The 18727-nt window shown below is 33.9% G+C and overlaps 1 protein-coding gene across 1 annotated transcript in view; it reads right to left on the minus strand.

Moving 5' to 3' along the window:
• amon (amontillado) overlaps nt 1-17644 on the minus strand; it is a 93414-nt gene extending 75770 nt beyond the window's left edge. The window contains exon 1 of the mRNA XM_069037603.1: nt 17427-17644. Coding sequence (XP_068893704.1) covers nt 17427-17594 — 168 coding nt within the window. The 5' untranslated portion in view covers nt 17595-17644. The remainder of the gene's footprint in view (nt 1-17426) is intronic.
• Between the last annotated feature and the right edge of the window lie 1083 nt (nt 17645-18727).

Consider the following 18727-nt stretch of genomic DNA (forward strand, 5'->3'; position numbering starts at 1 on the left):
AGAGGTCCGTTGTACGGTGGTCCCTTGAAGGACGATAAATCCTTCAGGATTAAAATAGGGCACCTAAGCTAAACTACCGAAATTACGAGAGCCCTCTCGTTTCACCGTAACCCAGTGGAAATTCAAATTAAAATACAAAGTTTTCACAGATGGGAAAACACAAAGCAATAAATAATTACTGTGTCGTGTAGTTGTTCCGATGTAGTTTAAATGACTTTATTTGCATTATAAAGCCACCATCTAACTCCAAAATTATGGTAATTGGCTGGGTTGTCTGTAACCAACGCAATTACAGCGTATCTGTGGTTAGTCGATGATAGCAATTACCAAAATTACCACATTGTTGATACTATTAATATTTTATCAGATAGGGGTTGTTTGGGATAAAATATGTCTACGAACATCTAAATACGTCTCATGTCATGAATATCAACTGTCAAATTTATCCGACTAATGTCACAAATTTATTTTTTACACTTTGTCGTTCTAAACTTAGACTCATGTTCAATTTAATCCCAAATTGTAGGGAATCGTATTTCAAGTAATTATTATGTTCATGGTTTTATTTATTTTTTTTTATATTGTAGTGTATTTTGAGCGCAGGAAAATTTTGTATCTTATGTTTTTTAAAAAAGAATCATAGCAAGTGTTCTTGAAGCTTCACCTTTATTCACAATTTATCTGCCACAGAATTCCGTCAGTTATTTTACTGTCAATTTGAAAAAACTTGTGTAGCCTAAGTTTTATTGTCATTATGACTGACATTCAAAATTTTTGTGACAGAAGTTCTGTCACGCATAATAAAAATCAAAATGCCACATGACATTCGTGTCAAAAATTCCAATGTTGGGTTAGAAATACAGTGTGGAAACTACTTATGGAATAAATTCAGTAATGTCGAAACTAATGACATTTGTAGAAAACGCTGAAACCGGTCAATTTTTATTTCTCATAGTGCTTATTTTAAGTTGCTTCACTTGTTCATGACGTCATCCATTTTTGAATTATGACGTCATCACCAATTTTTTTAAATAGGAACCCCCACGTTTTTCTTCTGTTTCTGATAAAATAAAGAAAAATTGGTACCTTTATAACAATTTTTTTGAGAAAATGACAAATGTTACTAAAAAATTTGATGTAAATTTTGATGTAAAAATTTTAACTGGCCTCAAACAAAAACAAACAAACATCTAAGCTTAACAATAAAATGTAACGCAAATTGCCTCCCGCCAACTATTTGGCACTCACCGACACTTTGTACACTGCGCTCAATATCTATTCAAATAAATCTTCTATTTTAAATAAACTCATATAAAAGAATTTTTAAATTGAAAAATTAAATTAAATTTTTGAAGTAAAATTTGTCATTTTCTCAAAAAAATTGATATGTAAGGTACCAATTTTTTTCATTCATTGTTTAGCTAGTATGAAGGTCTATCAGAAAGAGAAGAAAAAAGTAGGGGTTGCCATTAAAAAAAAATGAGTGTGACGTCATAGCTCAAAAATGGATAACGTCATGAACAAGTGAAGCTACTTAAAATAAGCATTATGAGAAATAAAAATTGACCTGCTTCAAGGTTTTCGACAAATATCATTAGTTTTGAAATTATTGAATTTATTCCATAAGTAGTTTCCACACTGTAGTGACCCAGTTTAAAATTTAAATTTAAATTTCCGGTACCGCCACAACAGCGCGCCAAATATGAAGGTACTAGCGGCTAGACTAGGAACTACGAGCGGAAATATAGCGGGGGTTGAAGCTCGCTCGCGCGGATGGTTGAAGGGTGGTAGAGCACTTTTGTTTAGTTTTTCGAAACGAACACACCTTGCGAAGAGCGATCCAAGTTTCTCAAATTTGTAAGTTAAACCAGAACAATTCCACTACCGTTCGAGTAGATATTTTGTGTACCCGTGAAGAATCCGGCGTTTTTTTAATTCACCTGGGTAATTAATCCCACTTTCGTTGCCTTTTTTTGTGTTTTGTTTTGGGACCAGGACCACGTGGTAAGGGTATGTTGTAGATTTTATTTTGTTGCATGCTGTTGCTTTAAGAAGCGCCCATTCGTTAATTTTAAGCGTTATCTTTCTTCCGGAAGGTTCATTTTTTTTAACAATCTGGTAATTTCGTAAATTCGGAGCCGTCGTCCGAACCGCGTGCGTCCATTTTGTTTTTTTTTTCTTTCACTAAATTTTCTAACGGCACTCGACTCGCCATTTTCTTTTTGTTTAACATTACCAGCGATTATTGTATTCGTGATTTATGTTGTTTACTGATATTTGTGCCATTTAAAGTGGTTCTATTTTATCGTTATTTAACTTCACGTTTTGTTCTCTTTTATTTCCTCATTGTTTAATGTTGCGGTTTGTTTTTGCTTATGTTATCCTTGTCTAATGTTGCGTTATGTTTTGTGTATTTCATCATTGTTTAATGTTGCGCTTTGTTGTGTTGAATTTCGCATCGTTTAATGTTACGCGTTGTTCAATTGAATTAAACTCGGGTTTTCTTTATGTTGTTGTTAAGCACCGCTAGATTTCGGAAGAGTTAAAGTAAAATGTTGTAAGTGCGCCACTATGGGGGTTAGGTTTCAATCAGGAAGTCGTGGGGTTGTCTAGTAAATTTCTGGGGAGGCCACGGTTAAGTTACGGCCGTTAGCGGAGGCGGACCTAAGTCCTGCTCGATGCGGCTCTGGGATGCTGACGTGAAACCTCCGTCGCGGTTCTAGAGATCTTAGGTTTTTGTCGGTAAACGGTTGGTTGGGGAAGGTGGAGCAAGCTCTGCTCGAAGCGGCTTGGGAAGCTCATCGTACAACCCCGAGGCGCTCTGTCACTCTTTCTTGGTCGGTGAAATAGCCCGACGTTCATTACTAACCTGAGTATCTAGAAACGTCGCTGGTCTCAAGCCGATTCAGATTATTCTTCTGAGTCCCCTCGCGGCCGAAAGTTTGTTACCTCCAGCTCTAAGCTCCCGTCGGCGTACCTTGACCGCGTAGTTCCAAATGAAACATTGTTTTGTCATTAATCGAATTGTAAAATATGAGTAATACCTGGGATACGGTTTTTGAAGAGGGTTTTTCATCCGTCCCTGTCTGTAATAACTGCACCATAATTTGTTTACTTGTTTTGCAAGCTTTAACTGTCATTTTGTCTGTTATATACCCGTTTTCTGTTATTCTAAATATTGTTGCATTCATCTTGTCGTTTATCTTTGTGATGTACTCAACTAGTTAATTTCTTGTACTTCGTTAAACTTAATTTCTGTCCTTCGTATTCGTTTCAATTTCTTTTCATCAAAGTTATTACAGGCATTTTTAATAAAAGGTATTTTGCGTCCCTCACATGTGTGTTTTATTTGCGGCACTCTTCCAACTGGAACCCTCACCGTTTGCATTCCGAACCTTTTCCGCCAAAAGAAAATCACAACGTAGGGCTCCTCCGATTCGATTACGATCACGACCACATTTGTTACCGTTTTGCGCAGGTTCAAATATTTGGCGGAAAAAAGTAATGTATTCAAATCATTACAACACTGTATATAAAACCTGTTTTACAGCTAATGTCAGTTGAATGACAACGACCGACGAAATTCTGTGGCCGTGACTGTACCTAATAAACTAGTTGTTATTGTTTTTTACAAGTTTCTTTAAATCGACGAATCCCCAAATAAAGGTAAATGTTGCAATATTTTATGTGGTGTTCACGAATTTCTGAGAGAAAACGGGAAATTCGTTTTATTGAAAACTATAAAACAAACATAACCTCATTCTCCTATTGTTAGTGATATGTAGGGGGTATTCTGCGATAAAATTGCAAGAATGTCTGCAGATAGATCAAGGCTGCCAACCATGTAATGCAGACAGTACTGGAAGGTAACTACCTTACTTTTTATCTAGAGGACGGATAGTAATGAACTCGACTTTACTTAGGTATTTAGATATGTCGGAAAGGAAATTGTCTCAATATAAATTTATCCTGAGACATGGCCGAAACTCACATTTTTAATTAAATGCAAAAAAATGAAATAATGACGAAGACGAAAAATATTATTGTCAACTATAAAAACACGAGTCTAGTTTTCAATGTTATAATATTACATTACCTTAAATATTTTAAAAAGTATAATCTGACCTGATCTACATATTCTAGTCCGATCTAACGTAACTTGTGATTGTTTCATTTTCTATATTAAAATGTGAGTTTTGATTGCTTTTCAAGCAATCAAAATGATAACTGCAATAATGTTTATTTGCGGCTAGATTTTTTCATAAACTGGAGATATATCCTCGTTTCTTGAGGGGAATAATTTTAAAGTAACGTAAAACAATTACAAATGAGAACCTCGTGTGTCACATAAAAAATTAGGTTATGTTCGTGGAATAAATATTATCTTTTCCCTAAAAACGAATCGTTGCCCAAGTTTCTCTTATGAATTCATGTTTATCGAATAAAATAAGATGTTCGTGTAAGTTTCCACGAAGATTGGTGATTGGATGCTAAACAAGGCTTCTAAAGCTGTGTATATCAAGTTAATTAATTTTTTTTTAAATATAAGTAACTAAATCATAGGTCTTCAGAAACTGTTTTGTTGTGATATAGATTATTTATGACATAAGTGTCAAGACAGTATGGTGTAACTTTGGTTTTAAGTAATGAAGTTATGAATACTAAATTTTATGTTAGACGTGACTTGAAATTTTCTTGCCTAACTTCGTTCATAAAGTATTTTGAGAAGAAAAATTTACATTTTTATCATTTCAAAAATTTAGTTGCCAATATCGAAACGTCTCAACAAAAAAAAAAATTGTATGAGACTTCAGTATTTCACTCATATTTCCCATCATTTCCTATTAGTCATAAGTATTGAGTGATCAAAATGATTGTGGATAAGTATGGCAACTATGTAAAAAAAATTATGTGGCAACTGTGTGGGTAGGATAGAGTTGACATTTCTTTGACAGTTCATAGTCGCGCAATTTTGAAAATTGCCAAGTCAATGTGCAATGATATAAAAATAAATCAAATGCACGCTTGAATCACCCGATATAAAAAAAATAACTATATCTCTGTTAAACAGATAAATAAACATTTGAGTAGCTATTAAATAAATAAGAAAAGGGATGATTTATATTAACTAGCGTAATCTTAATTTTTCCAGTTTCGAAATTCTTTTGGAAATATCCTCAAACGTTCAATGTAATTCGTTTTCTATGATTTTTTTAATATCCGTTTTTGGGACAGTTATCATTAATTATTAACTTTTTTTTTCAAGAAGGAACAACAGTTGCGATTCCTTTAGTCGCCTTTGTGTAAAAAAATTTGGAAGATTTAAGGTGACCAATCTCCGCCATTTTGGAAAATACAGGGTGAGTCTGGAGGAACGGCCGAAACTTCATGAGTGTTTTCACACGTGAAAATAATGTAAAATAAACTCATATGTTCTTATCCGAATTTTGTTTGTTTTCAAGTTATAGCGTAATAAGAAATAAACAAAATTGCAAACATTAACATTGTCTTAATAAGCACGTTCTTTTATTAAATGTTAAAAAATACCGCCGTTGACCTCTAAACACTTTCTGCTTCGCCTACGAAGGGCACTTGGTGCTCTACTAATTGCTTGATGCTTTTCTTGACTGCAGTATTTCTAATATGACGAATTAGTGCTTCCCGAGTGTTCACTTGTACTGTGTACACTTCATTTTTCAACCAGCCAAATGCTTTTTAGATTTATTTGAACATGACTGAAGTTAAATATCAATCTTTCGTACAGATAAACTTTTGCAACATACAAGAAAATGTGTCAAAAATAAGTTTTCAACAAAAAACTACATCTGTGGTTCCACGACTGAAACTGTTGCTTTAAATATACAATGCGGATGTAAATGAAGTTTTTTTCACAAATCAACAACAATAGTCAATTTTTAATTGATAAAAACGAAATAAAAAAATTCGAAGCTTTTTCATATTTTGGTTTAGGTTTATGCGAAAATATATTTTTTGCACGACCTGTATATAATGAGCAACTTTACTCCCTGATTGTATGGAGTAAAGTGGCTCTTTTTTCCCCTTGGGCAAAAAACCGCAGCCAACTCAAGCTTTTAGTCGTCTTTTTTCCCCTTGAGCAAAAAACCATAGCCTATTCAACCTTTTATGGTACATATTTATTTCGAATTAATTTTTTTTTTTCACTCGAGGTGCAGTTTGTAGCCTGAAGGCGAAGCCCGAGGGTCCTACAAAGCAACGACGGTAACAATCATGCATTCCCGAGGTGCAGATACTATTATTTGCACGATTCAAAAATTTTAATTGAAAAAAGCCGAAAGGTTAAAAATTATTTAATTATTAACTGTCAACATGACACTTCAATTTAGCTTGACAGTTAGTGATAATTTACAAAATTTCGGCTTTTTTCTATTAAAATCGGTGGGTCGTGCAAAAAATAGTATATGGACCTCGGGAGTCAATGATTTTTACCCTCAGTGCTTTGTAGAACCCTCGGGTTACGCCCTCGGGCTACAAATTGCACCTCGGGTAAAAATCATCCACTTCACTCCCTCGGTGCATAATATACTATTTGTTATAACACGAAGATTTATAAAAATTCTTCATCAAATTTATTGCAATCTTCATAACATTTAGATAGAGCAATTTTGTAGTGAAGCTGTGCAAGTAACTCCTTCTCTCGTGCGGGAGTTAGCTTATTACGGTGCTGACCCATCGCTCGAGTTGTCTTTGGAGGATGAGAATTGCTCACACTGCACAGCTTCACTAAAAAATTAATATCTCCAAGAGTTATGAAGATTATAACTAATTTGATGAAGAAATACTTTCATAAATGTTCAGGCTACAATATATATTTTTTATAAAAAATAAAACAAACAAAAATTGTACTCAAAAAAATCATCCAAACACATTTTTCCTATCTAGTTAATAAAAATGAAGAAGTTAAAAATTTCAACACTATGTATTACACAATTTTTATTAACAATGTTCCTCAGATATTTTTTTTCAGGGTCACATACGTTGATAACCTTTACAACATGTCTTTAATTAAAGAAAATCTAATTATAACCGAAAAACTATGCACTTATTCGCGACATGAGCGAACCGTTGGTTATGTTCTACTTGGTAACCTTCTCTTTTTTTCCCTTTGAAACTAAATCGGGAAAGTTGAAAACACGACCTTCGACCTCATCTGTCCTTCGTCATTTCTTTTCTTTACTCTTTCCAGTATTTTTTTTTTTTTATAAAAGCATACTGCAATAGTCTAAACTCTGAACTATTCTACGTTTTTCGATCGATCTCCTTTATTTTTCATTGAATACTTTGTCGATGTTTTCGCTAAAGTATAAAATTTAAACATGCTTTGAAATCGAATAGAGGGAGGAATAATCACAAGCTTTTAACGCGTATTTCAGCATCGGGGGTTGTCGCATTACCAGTTTTTTTTTCAAAGCTTCTTTAACACTATTTTATATAGCCACTTCGGGAAGACACACGAACTTTCACAGACTGCAGTTCTTCTAATTGTACATGTTTATTATCTTGTCTAGCAACATATGATCTTATTAAAGTAAGTACCAGTTCCTTTTGCTATCACTTCGACCACATCTCCGCTTGAAATATTATCCTTTCAAGAGAATTTAATGGTGTTTAATTTTTGTAATCACAATTTTTTTCATAAAGTTGATAATAATTAATAAGACATGAACAAAAATGGAAGAGCGCAGACATTTTCCAAGACTGGAGCGATTTCTGAAACTTTAATTCTTCAAAATTTTTTACACGTCCAAACGGAACCCCAATGAATGCCCCAAGCTACCAAATTTCAAATAATAATTAAAAACTGTTTTATTTGTAACACAACATAGTCGTATTTCAATGTTAAATATTTTCCGATAAAATTAATTTCTATTAAAACAGTATTTCAAATATTAGGAAAAAAATGTTCAGTACTTGTCCCCATTGTGCAAAGTTAAGAGCACATTAAAATAAAATTTATCATAGGCGACATGTCACATCTATCGATTTTGGATAGCAAGCTGACAGTAGCAAAGTGGGGTCAACGTTCTTTTACTCTTTGAGAGTATAAAGTAGCAGTGATTAAAGTCTCCAGCATTCATCAAATAAAGATTCTCTGGAAATCAATAACAGTCGTCGGTTTTTTGAGCAAAGCAATGTCACCATGACAGTAATTTATTAATATAGCAGTGCCAAATTTTCAGCGCATGTCGGAACATAAATAAACGGAACAAAAAAATAATTGATGAGGAAGATCATGAATAACAAACAGTCTCAGCGGGCCAAATATTAAATGTGATACAAACAAATTGTTTTTAGTACAAAAAATGTGTTCAGTTGTGAAAGTCGATTCAAATTACTTTGAGAAATAAATAAAATTTTACAAGTAGAGTTTTTTTTTAGTGCAAAGAAGTTGTCATAAATAACAACAAGTTAAGTTTATTCTTGTTTTTTTTTTTTATAAAAGGAGGCGTCAACATATAACATACAAGAAATATTTTATTTTCGAAAAATTAGTAATAATATCTGTTCAGTGGTGCAAATGACCTAACCTGTTACTATGACAACTCATATGAAAGTTAATGCCAAATTTGCGCGATTTGCACCACTGATGTTCAATCCAACGTGAACAGGTACTTAAATATTTCAATGAAATCTGACAAATATTATTTTTACCTGGAATAATGTGGTTCCAAGACTTTGTTTAAAAAGAGAAACGGAGAATTTTGTTTCTGCTGTTATAGAATATTGATACATTGCTTTAGATGCTGCTAGTACAATTTAATAAAAAAAGGGATATTTAGTGCGATTCTGTTTCACAATTTAGCAATATTGTTATTGAACAACATTGATTTTGCATAGATCCAACCAATCAACAGCTTCATATCATAGCAACTACAACCTTGTTATGTAGCAATATTGGTAAATTTTAAAACAGAATCGCACCAATTGGGCAGCAATGGACACTAAAACTTCTGAAAACGTGTGGTGGAGCTTCAATGCCTTCAATTACACTAGCATCTATGATGAAGAGAGGCTTTGCTGAAACGGCATGCAGAGTGGTGTATGGTAAACACAGTCGCCATTTTCTTCGCTTCCATTTCGAAAATAGAATGCTGTTATGAATAATTTGTGTTCTCAAGTGATAGCCATTTTTTAAATAAACTTCACATAAATGTCAAAATTGATAAGGGAGATTATGTTAAGTTACGCTGCACGTTTTGATAAAATTTGTTTTTCATAGCCTCATATTATGTTTCTTTTTTGGTTGTCATAGTCATAACTTTATATACAGACTGATTTACATCACATAACTTTCCGACATTAAAATGCACCCAATTATACGTTATTCATTTATAACTTGATCCCTTTATTTACTATGAAATCTGGACACTCCTGGCATTTGTGACAATCACTTGACAGTTCTTTTTTGTGTAATGTTGAAATATTTTTTGTTAATTAAAATGTGCTCCAGTGACGATATGTTACTGATATGAGTATGATGAGTCAGTTTCTTATATAAAAAAAAATATTGTCGATTACTGCCATTTTTAAATTTTCGTAATTGAGACTGTTGTGAGGGATGTCCTAATCACACAAAAGTTTAAAATCATTCGTATTTTTTAATCAAGTTATGAAGGGAAATAGTAGTTTATTTAACGAGTTCGTGTGTAATTTGAGCTTTTTTTGGCATGAGTGGGCCAGTTTAAAACTCGAGTGAAACGAGAGTTTCAAAGGCCCACGAGTGCCAAAAAAAGCCCAAATTACACAAGAACGAGTTGAATACAACGTTTTTTTGTTCGACGAGCCCCCCTAAAGGCTCGAAATCGCTGAAAATCTTTAAAATTAGCTTCACGTTTCGTTTTGACAAGTTGTCAAATTTATCAAAATCCGTTCACACAGGAGAAAATTCTTAAATTCTGACAGTGTCGAACAAAAAACGTATTATTGGTTGCATTTAAAATTTGTTATGGCCAGAAAGTTATGCGAATCAGTCTGTATTTTACATTCTTTTCACTTTCACGTGTAAATCGCATGTTTCCCTCACTCCAATTTTTTGAAACATTTTAAATTTTATATTAATTAAATTTTTCACGTCCCTACGGCACAACACAACAGAACACATTATTCCTGGACGAAATTAATGACAGCAATTCCTTACTACATGACATTCCACAAGAGGCTTTACCCACCATACATACTGTACTTTGAAATATTACACAGAAACTCATATCAGCTTCAGCCGTTATAAACTTACACATTGCGTACAATAATAATTCACATCGTGAACACGCGTTGGAAATTTTTGCTTCTCATTTTCTGTCTAGACACTCTGTCGTTTCTTACAAAATTTGCACTCTGTATTACTAAAATGTAGCCTATTCTGCATTTAATTGGGTCATGTTAAATATTTGTATGGTTCCTAACAGCTGTACTAATAATCCTATTCAATCCCATAATGGTGAACAATAATCGTACATTCTAAATTTATATGCAAGCTCGAGTTCGTGCTCCTGAATTGATGAATATGCAAATTACAAAATGAAAGCTGCGTCTGTGCCTATTATGTTTTTCTTGAACTGTTGTTGCTGATTTATGAGAAGTGCAGTGACACATTTTTATCGAGTTCTTATTGAAGTGTATTTACCAATAAACCTCATATTTTCAAAGAAAACAAATTTGTTGTCCTGGTGAAGGATTAAGCTTTTGTGGTTCGTAAGTTCTTTATAAACTTGTTTCGCGATATCCGCAACCAACAATACAGCCGCAACGCATTAATCCATTATTCAGATCCAATTTATTAGGTATTTTAAGTATTTTTGGCATCGCTCAAGCTGGGGCTACATTAGGATAAAGTTTTTTGAACATTTCTAACACTCCATTTCTGTTCACTAATTAGTTAGCTATTCCAATTAACGCTAACACGACTAATAATCTATTTTAACTCAAGCCTTTGTGTTTTGTACTGGTACAGACAATTTATCAACCGATCAAATTAAACCCACAATACAAACACTTGATAGAACCTTCACACAAATTCTGATCATTTATTGTGAGGATTTATTGCGGTTGGGTCCCTGGCGAACCTCTGGCTCTCGTATTTAGCAGAAAAGCGGAAATAATATTTTACCAACCGGAATTTTTTGCGTAATTCACTTAATTTCATTTGCGACTGAATTCTGAAAGGCTTGCCAAATCTTGTTGGAACTTGTCTGAAAGAAATCGAGATGAACTCAGATTTTTTTCTTAATTAAATCAGATCCAGAAGAGATATAAATGTCAGTCTATTGATTTTATTTAAAAATTTTCCGGGGGCGAATAACTGGATTTAATGTTTGATAGGATTAAGGGTTCTGTAACTCGGTGGTGATGTTTCTGCCGGAGCTTCAATCAAAAATTCAAATATTGTCGGCTTTGTAGGAAGAATTTAATTTTCCGTAAAAAAATTAGCCGTTGGATTTACATAGATTTGTTGATTTTGGAAAGCTTTGAGCTTTGAAGGTTAATTGTGATCATGAATATAGAAGCAGAACAAGGAATCAATTTTGGCTCCAAACCAGATCCGGTGTGTTTCAATGAACGTATAAATGGCCAAATGGTGACCAATTTATACCGATAGAAAAAAATTAATTCATTCATTAATAAACGATTTCTGTGAACGGAGAATATAAAATAATAGACCGTGCAATTTTCTCCATTTGCATTGAACTAAAATCATCAAAATAAGATATTTTTTAGAGCATTCTAAAGATTTTATTAATGCACACATTTTGAAGTAGACGTTCGTTTCTTATTTCTGTTCATTGAAACGTTTACACGAAAACTCGATTGGAGTTAAATTTTTTTGGGATGTCATTTTGAAAAAGGGGTTGCTCGCTCTCTCGACCTTTAGCTCTTGAAGCGAACGGTTGTGTTTTCTATTATTTCATTTTTGTTTAAAAATTGAGTGTTTGTTAGTACCATCCTTACATCGTCCATTTTGTTTACTGTCGAAATTAAATCAAAGGTGCGACGCGATTTCTACATGTGACGCAGAAAGTTTGCTCGGTTTAATGAAGTAGTGTGTAGTATTATTTACTTTACCACACATGTTTCGCAGGTATGTTCTGTTTATTTATATATTTCGATCATGCACGATAAGGTAACGTGCGATCAATTAAAAAAAAATCGAGTTACCTGGATTGTGCTATTCTGATGCTTTGATTGGTTCAAACCACCATTTTCGCCTACTCTGATTTTTTTTTTATTTGATCGCACGGTATTTGTGGGGACCGGGAAAAACTCGTGCGTCCGGTAACGGGTAGGTAGTCATTTTGGTTTGTGTTTATTTCAAACGCCACGAATCGCACACATCATACACGTGCGACGTTCGCGAGGTGCGCAGTTTAATAGAGGTAGGATCGTTTAAATTATTACCATACGTGGCTCCAGGTATGTTTTGTTTCCTTATTTATTCCAATGATGTACGGCCGAATGAAGTAATAATCAAGGGGTTTCATATGAGCGGGTGAGATCTTGGGGCGTTGTGTAACACGTGGTCGGAGCGCGTGGGGTGGTAAACGGTAGTCCATTTCGGGAACGGCCTCACATTTGCCGCAAGGAAAACCGAGGCACGTGTTTGGCCGGAATTAGGCTGTAGATGCGGGGGCAGTTTGACCACGTTTCTATGAAAAACGAGAGCCTACCAAGGGGGCCTTCTGGGGTTGCTGGTGTGGGACCCGCAAGTCTTCTCCATGAAGCGTGACCCCGGCCTTGGAACTTCTCACGCCCTTGGTGGAAGCCTCTGTTTCATCTGGTGTGGGACCCGCAAGGGTGTTTCGGAGGACACAAACCGAGGCACGGCACCCATAACGAGTTAGGTGTCGCAGGGACTTGGACGAATGCGTCGTGGTAGGTCAGGGAAGAATAGATCGGGGGGCGAGAACTAGGTTAACTTCGCGAGGGTAAACCACGTGTTACGCGAGGAGGTGAGAGAGCAGAGCGTAGAATTCAGTTAGGGCCTTAATTATTGTTAAGTTGAGTTTTGTTTATTCATTCTTATGTCACGATGTATAAAATTTAACGAGTAGGAAAGGTTATGGTGTCCCATCGTTTGTGGATGAGTTTTGGAGGTGTCCCATTTACAGTGGTTGTTACTATTTTCATGTTTTAGTTTCTCAATGTCGTGTTGTTCATTTATCTGTTGCATTTGTTGTGTTTTGTTTAATCTCATGGCTAGTGTTCATAAATTGTGTTATGTATTTATTTGTCTGTTTTACATCACGCACTGCTGTAAATGTAAACGAGAACGTATTTATTCGTATATTTGCAAAACAAATACAGGCGTCCTTCCACCGATCTATGTATTTTTATTTCGAAGTTTGTCCACCCTACAGGTCCGCCATTTGCATCTCGAGCTAGTCTTCCGCCATTTTGTATAAAACACACAACGTAGGGGATTCGTAGGGTTTTTACCGTTTCTACGACGATCACGACTTGGCCATTTGTTTATTTTCGTGGGTTTTATTTGATTGTTCAAATATTTGGATTTGCGCGGAACTAGCGATACCTGGTTTACATTACAGTTACTTGAGAAGAATACCCCTCTCTTCCTACATTTTAAGAAAAGCTTTTAATTTTTTAAAAATCTATATACAGGGTATTTCACGAGTGATAATGAGCCCAACGAAATTGAAAATGCAACCCACACTACATTTTCGAACTACATTTCCGAAAAAAGCTGGCTACTGAAATTAAATATCCGGCTTTTTTTGAAAATACAGGGTGTTTCTGAAATAAGTACATTAATTTTAACTGGTAATAGAACTCATCAAAAGGAACAACTTTTCTCTCTGCCATTTTAGCGAAAAACGTTGCGTAGTGGCTTAAAAAAATAGGAAAGATTTTCCTAAAACCGTTCATATCTCCAAAACTAAGCTACCTAAAAGTGTGAAACAACCAGATTCTTACGAAGTGGATTTTTTGCTATACGGGTAGATTTCTTTGAATTTCGATTTCTGCGTTAAAACACGTTTTCTGGATGAAAATGGACGTTTTTTTCATATTAACGCTGATCTCAATTAGCCATTGCAGTATTTAGTGGCGTATGGTTATTTTAGTGAAAAATCTCTCCAATTTTTTTTTGGAATTAAACATCGTTTTTTGGCAAAATGGTAGATAGAAAAGTTGTTCCTTTTGACGAGTTCTATTACCAGTTAAAATTAATGTACTTATTTCTGTTACACGTTGTATATTGTGGGTTGCATTGTTAATTCCATCAGGCTCATTATCACTCGTGAAATAGGTAGGTATTATTTTATTCTTTTTACTCTTGTGCAAGTAAGTAGGTAAGTACATAAGTGCCTAATTTTTATTACATTAAATTACGTCACACAGTGCGCATTCCACATTAACGTACTTGACTACTCGCCTCGTTCAGCTCATATACTGGTGTCCCAAAATTCTATGGGGCAATGTCAACTGATGTTAGAAAATAACGAGAAAAAAAGTTTATATAACTTTTATATTTAAAGATATGGGGCCTCAAAAGGTGCAGCTTTGATCTTGTTTATTTTAAATATTAAAAAAGATTTTGACTATTTGTCTTTTACTAGCCCGTGGCATAATAATTCTGAATGGTTGCATATTTTCTTCATTATTTCCAGTGTTTTCAAGAAGTAATTTTATATCCGTTTTACCTCGAATAACGTATGGCAACATGGCTTTGATTTTTTTTTTCTTATTTCCATGGATACATAAAATGTTTTAAAATTTACACACGAACTCATTAAATAAACTACCATTGTTCGTATTTGAAAAAAATATTTTGACAGTTTAGCCTTGAAACCCTTAGGGCTATACCTGAATTTATTAGTCCCTTTTATATTTAATTTTGTATATAAATAATAAAAATCCTCCAATAAATAAGGGAGTTCGGCTCGTCTTCTTTTTTGGGAACACTGTATAACATAAAGACATACTGTTTGCTGCAGATTATTTACTTATATCACTTTGAGTAATGTTTATTCGTTCTTTTCATTACAAGTGGTCTAAGTTTTTCTAACAAAATTTCTCATTTAAGTCATGAGTAGCTTTTGTAACGAAAATTACACGAGTCGACGGAGACGAGTGTAATTTTCAAAAGCAAAACCTACGAATGTCTTAAATGACAAATTTTGCAGAAGAAATTAGACCAGGAATTGTATTCGACTTGACAATCCACCGAGAAAATTTTTATCGAGTTGACCTAATAAATTTGACGTTTCATTTTGACATAAATTTTTTCGCTGAAAAACTGCCGGTTGTTTTTTCACTCTGCTGGTTGTTTTTTCACTCTGCCCGGTGTTTTTTCACTATAAATCAATTTGATTGGCCCAAATTTGAAAAATGCTGCAATTTAATTGGTTAAAAATTTTCGAGTTGGATTGTCTGTTTTAAATACACGACCATTTCTGTATTTGTGCATTTCTTCTTTTCTTTCGTTCGTCCGGTTTTTTTGTTTTCGTTTCCAATTCGTTCATTTTGCCTCTGAACTTAAATAATAAATAATTACTCGGTTACTCTGAATAAATTCTTGTCACTTTTTATGAAAAATGGAGACGTTAAATTTTGACGATTTCTTTTTTATTAAAAACTAGAAAAGTTTTAGAAACTCGTGCTTTTTATGGGGGAAAGATAAAAATAACTTATGAACAAGTAAAAGTTTTTACTACCTACCTACTCATAATAGCAAATCAAAGTCTCAAAATAAATTTTTAGTTGTGTAAACTCTTTACAGCCTGAAAGTTATTTTTCTTGTACTGCTTGTCAAACTTTCTTCTTTTTCTTCATAATTTCTTAAATATACATTAGTTATTAATTCTAAGCAGGTAAAGTTTAGCTTAATTACTACTCCACTTCATTAGCAGATGAAGTCTAGCATAATTACTGCGAAACTTCATTTTCGAAATAATTTATAACTTAAATTGAATCGAAGCAGATGATCAATATTATAAGAAAACAAAAGAACAAAAAATAAGAAAAGAAGATTTAACTTTTTTTCAACATGTCATTTACGAGTGTCAGATCGATAAGCTAATGGTTTCCATATAGTACACTATTTTCTGTTTTTTGTATTCACATTTGTTCTCTTTACCCTCAGTTTTTATTTCCCTTGTTATTTAAGAAACCTTTATCATTTGCTGAACTCTCTGTACAGTCATAATTTTATTTTATGCGTTTGCTGTTTCTCCTTTTTTCCTTCCAATACACACTCTTGTCGTTTTTTCTTTAATTTATATTCGACCAGAACTGTTTTCCTTATTTTTCACCTTTCCTTTATTTTTATTTATTCGTACTTAATTTTTTTGTTTTTGTTAGAAGTCCTCTCTTCATCATCGTGACTGACAGCTTTTGTTCATTTTGTTTGTTTTTTATTCTTTTCTTTTATCATTTGTGTTTTTTTCATTATCAATATCTGTATCTGTTTGTTTTTTTTTCTACCTACAATACAATACACATTTTTGATGTTTTCCTTTCTTTTTCATCTTTTCTCATTTTATATTTGTTCACTAAACACTTTTTTTCTTCTATATTGTTCCCGCTTCCTTATCTCGACAATTCTTATTCATTTCGTTTGTTTCTTTATCTTTTTTTGTATTATTTATGTCTTTTTCCATTATGATTACCCATCTACGATATTTCATGGCATGGTTTCCCAATTCTTTTGTATTTCTCATACAAGTATTAAAAATCATAATGTTGCTATTATTTTATTTAAAATTTAAAATCTCTTGTGGATAGTTAAGCGACGGACAGTCCGCACATCCTCTTACCTCTTCTTCATGTTCGTTCAGTTCTATACATATATTATCTACTTGATTTGTATCCATTCACTTCCAATGCCCTTTTCTGTTTTTTCTTGATCTTTATGCCGTTCCGAATTTCTCTATTTTTCTTTTGAAATATTTTTTTAAAAGTCGTTACATTTTATTTCACAATTATATTAATACAAACCGCAGCAGGTGTTAGAGTTTCAATTAATTTAAAATTCACTTCCATTTAGTGTTAAACGAATGGAATGCTTTTATTTAAAACGCATCACGACATTAAAAAAATTGAATTGGTTTTCCCCGAATATATTATTTCTTGGATTATGAAGAATAGCGAAATTATTTTAAATTTAAAGAAGTGCATTTATAATTGCGATAATTTTTCTCATTTCCAGTGGATATAGAAAAATGTTGCCAAGAAGTTTAAACATTTTAAAATGACACTTAAAATAATACTTGAAGCTAAAAATCGCGAAACAGCTTCAATCTGTCAATTTGCAAGCCAGAAGCCAACACCGAACGACAAAAGAGTTTTCATAAAGCGATTTTTTGATTTCTTTGCCTCGGCGGCGACGGCACGAGAACATCTCGAGGGCGAACAGCTGTTCTGACGGCACTTACCTGTCCCATGTTGACGAAGCCATGCCTGGAAGCGACTTCGTGGGCTTCCTCCTGGTTGACATCTCGCCGGAACTTGACGAGGAACGAGTTACTGAAGAGATCGGCACCAGACGAGAGGCCAGAAATCGAAACAAAAAGCAGCAAACATCGCCTCCAAGAGAGAGGCATCGTCAGGTTACAGCTGCAGGTTCTCCACTGAAGCCGACGCCGACGCCGATGCTCCTGCTACGCGCAACTCATTTGACGTCACCACATCGATTTTACCAAAACACACACTATCGTCAATTGATAAGTTTCGATGGCACCAATGGACGGTCTGCGGTCGTGGGTTGGAGGGCCGACGATGGGTTGCTGTTGCCGGAAGACGGCTACACCGGATTATGGTACCCTGGATTACGGATGGTGTTATCACCGTTTAATTGGAATTGATAGTATTACTCTGTAATTTTAATTAACTGGAGCGAGGTTCATAAATAATTCGATTTAACGCGATCTACGTGTACATTTATTATTATTATTAGATGCTTCAGAAATTCAGAAAGTGTATATTTTTGTGAAAGACATCGAGAAAACCTTATTTCTATAAAACTCTTAGCTATTCGGTTTTTTGTAATTTACGTCATGGACTAGAGAAGAGCTAGTTTTCAAGTGAATGATTTATTGATGATTTCATATCTGCTCGAGCTTCAGAGGCTCAGGGCAATATATTCTTAAAGAAGTTTGTCATAGCATATAATTCGTCTGTTTGGACAGCAACATCTCAAAAAACTGATTAAAACAAATTAAATAAAGTGAAAAGTTACATGAACAAAGAATGCAGTTAAAGTTGAATAAAACAATGTGATGAAAGAAATAAAAAAATAACAAAAAATCTAAAAGAAAAAGGAATAAATGAGAAAAAAAGGGATAGGTAATATGGAGAAGAAGGCAGAAGAAGTTAAAAATTATCAAATAGTATTACAAAAAGTTAGAGAGCTAGTTAGTGTTTCTAACGCGCGTTCAAATGAAATCCTGGGCTGAGTAGACGTTGGAACTACTACTACTACATATTTACTTTTATTAGTTACTGCAACAACAGAGTCCTGGATACCAAAATGTTTTTCCGATTTCGTGAATATGCAACACATAACACAGGAGATGACAGTTAAACCTGTGGGAGGTCTAATTCTTAGTACTGTTATGAAATCAGAGAATTTGGAAAAACATCTTCAACACGTTAAAAATTGCCTATAATATTTTTTTTCTGTTTTGTGTTTATAATAAAGCTATTACAGCACTCAAAAGAGTGAATTAATAGCTGA

The sequence above is a fragment of the Tenebrio molitor genome, chromosome 2 (genome assembly GCF_963966145.1).
Source record: "Tenebrio molitor chromosome 2, icTenMoli1.1, whole genome shotgun sequence".
Lineage (NCBI taxonomy): Eukaryota > Metazoa > Arthropoda > Insecta > Coleoptera > Tenebrionidae > Tenebrio > Tenebrio molitor.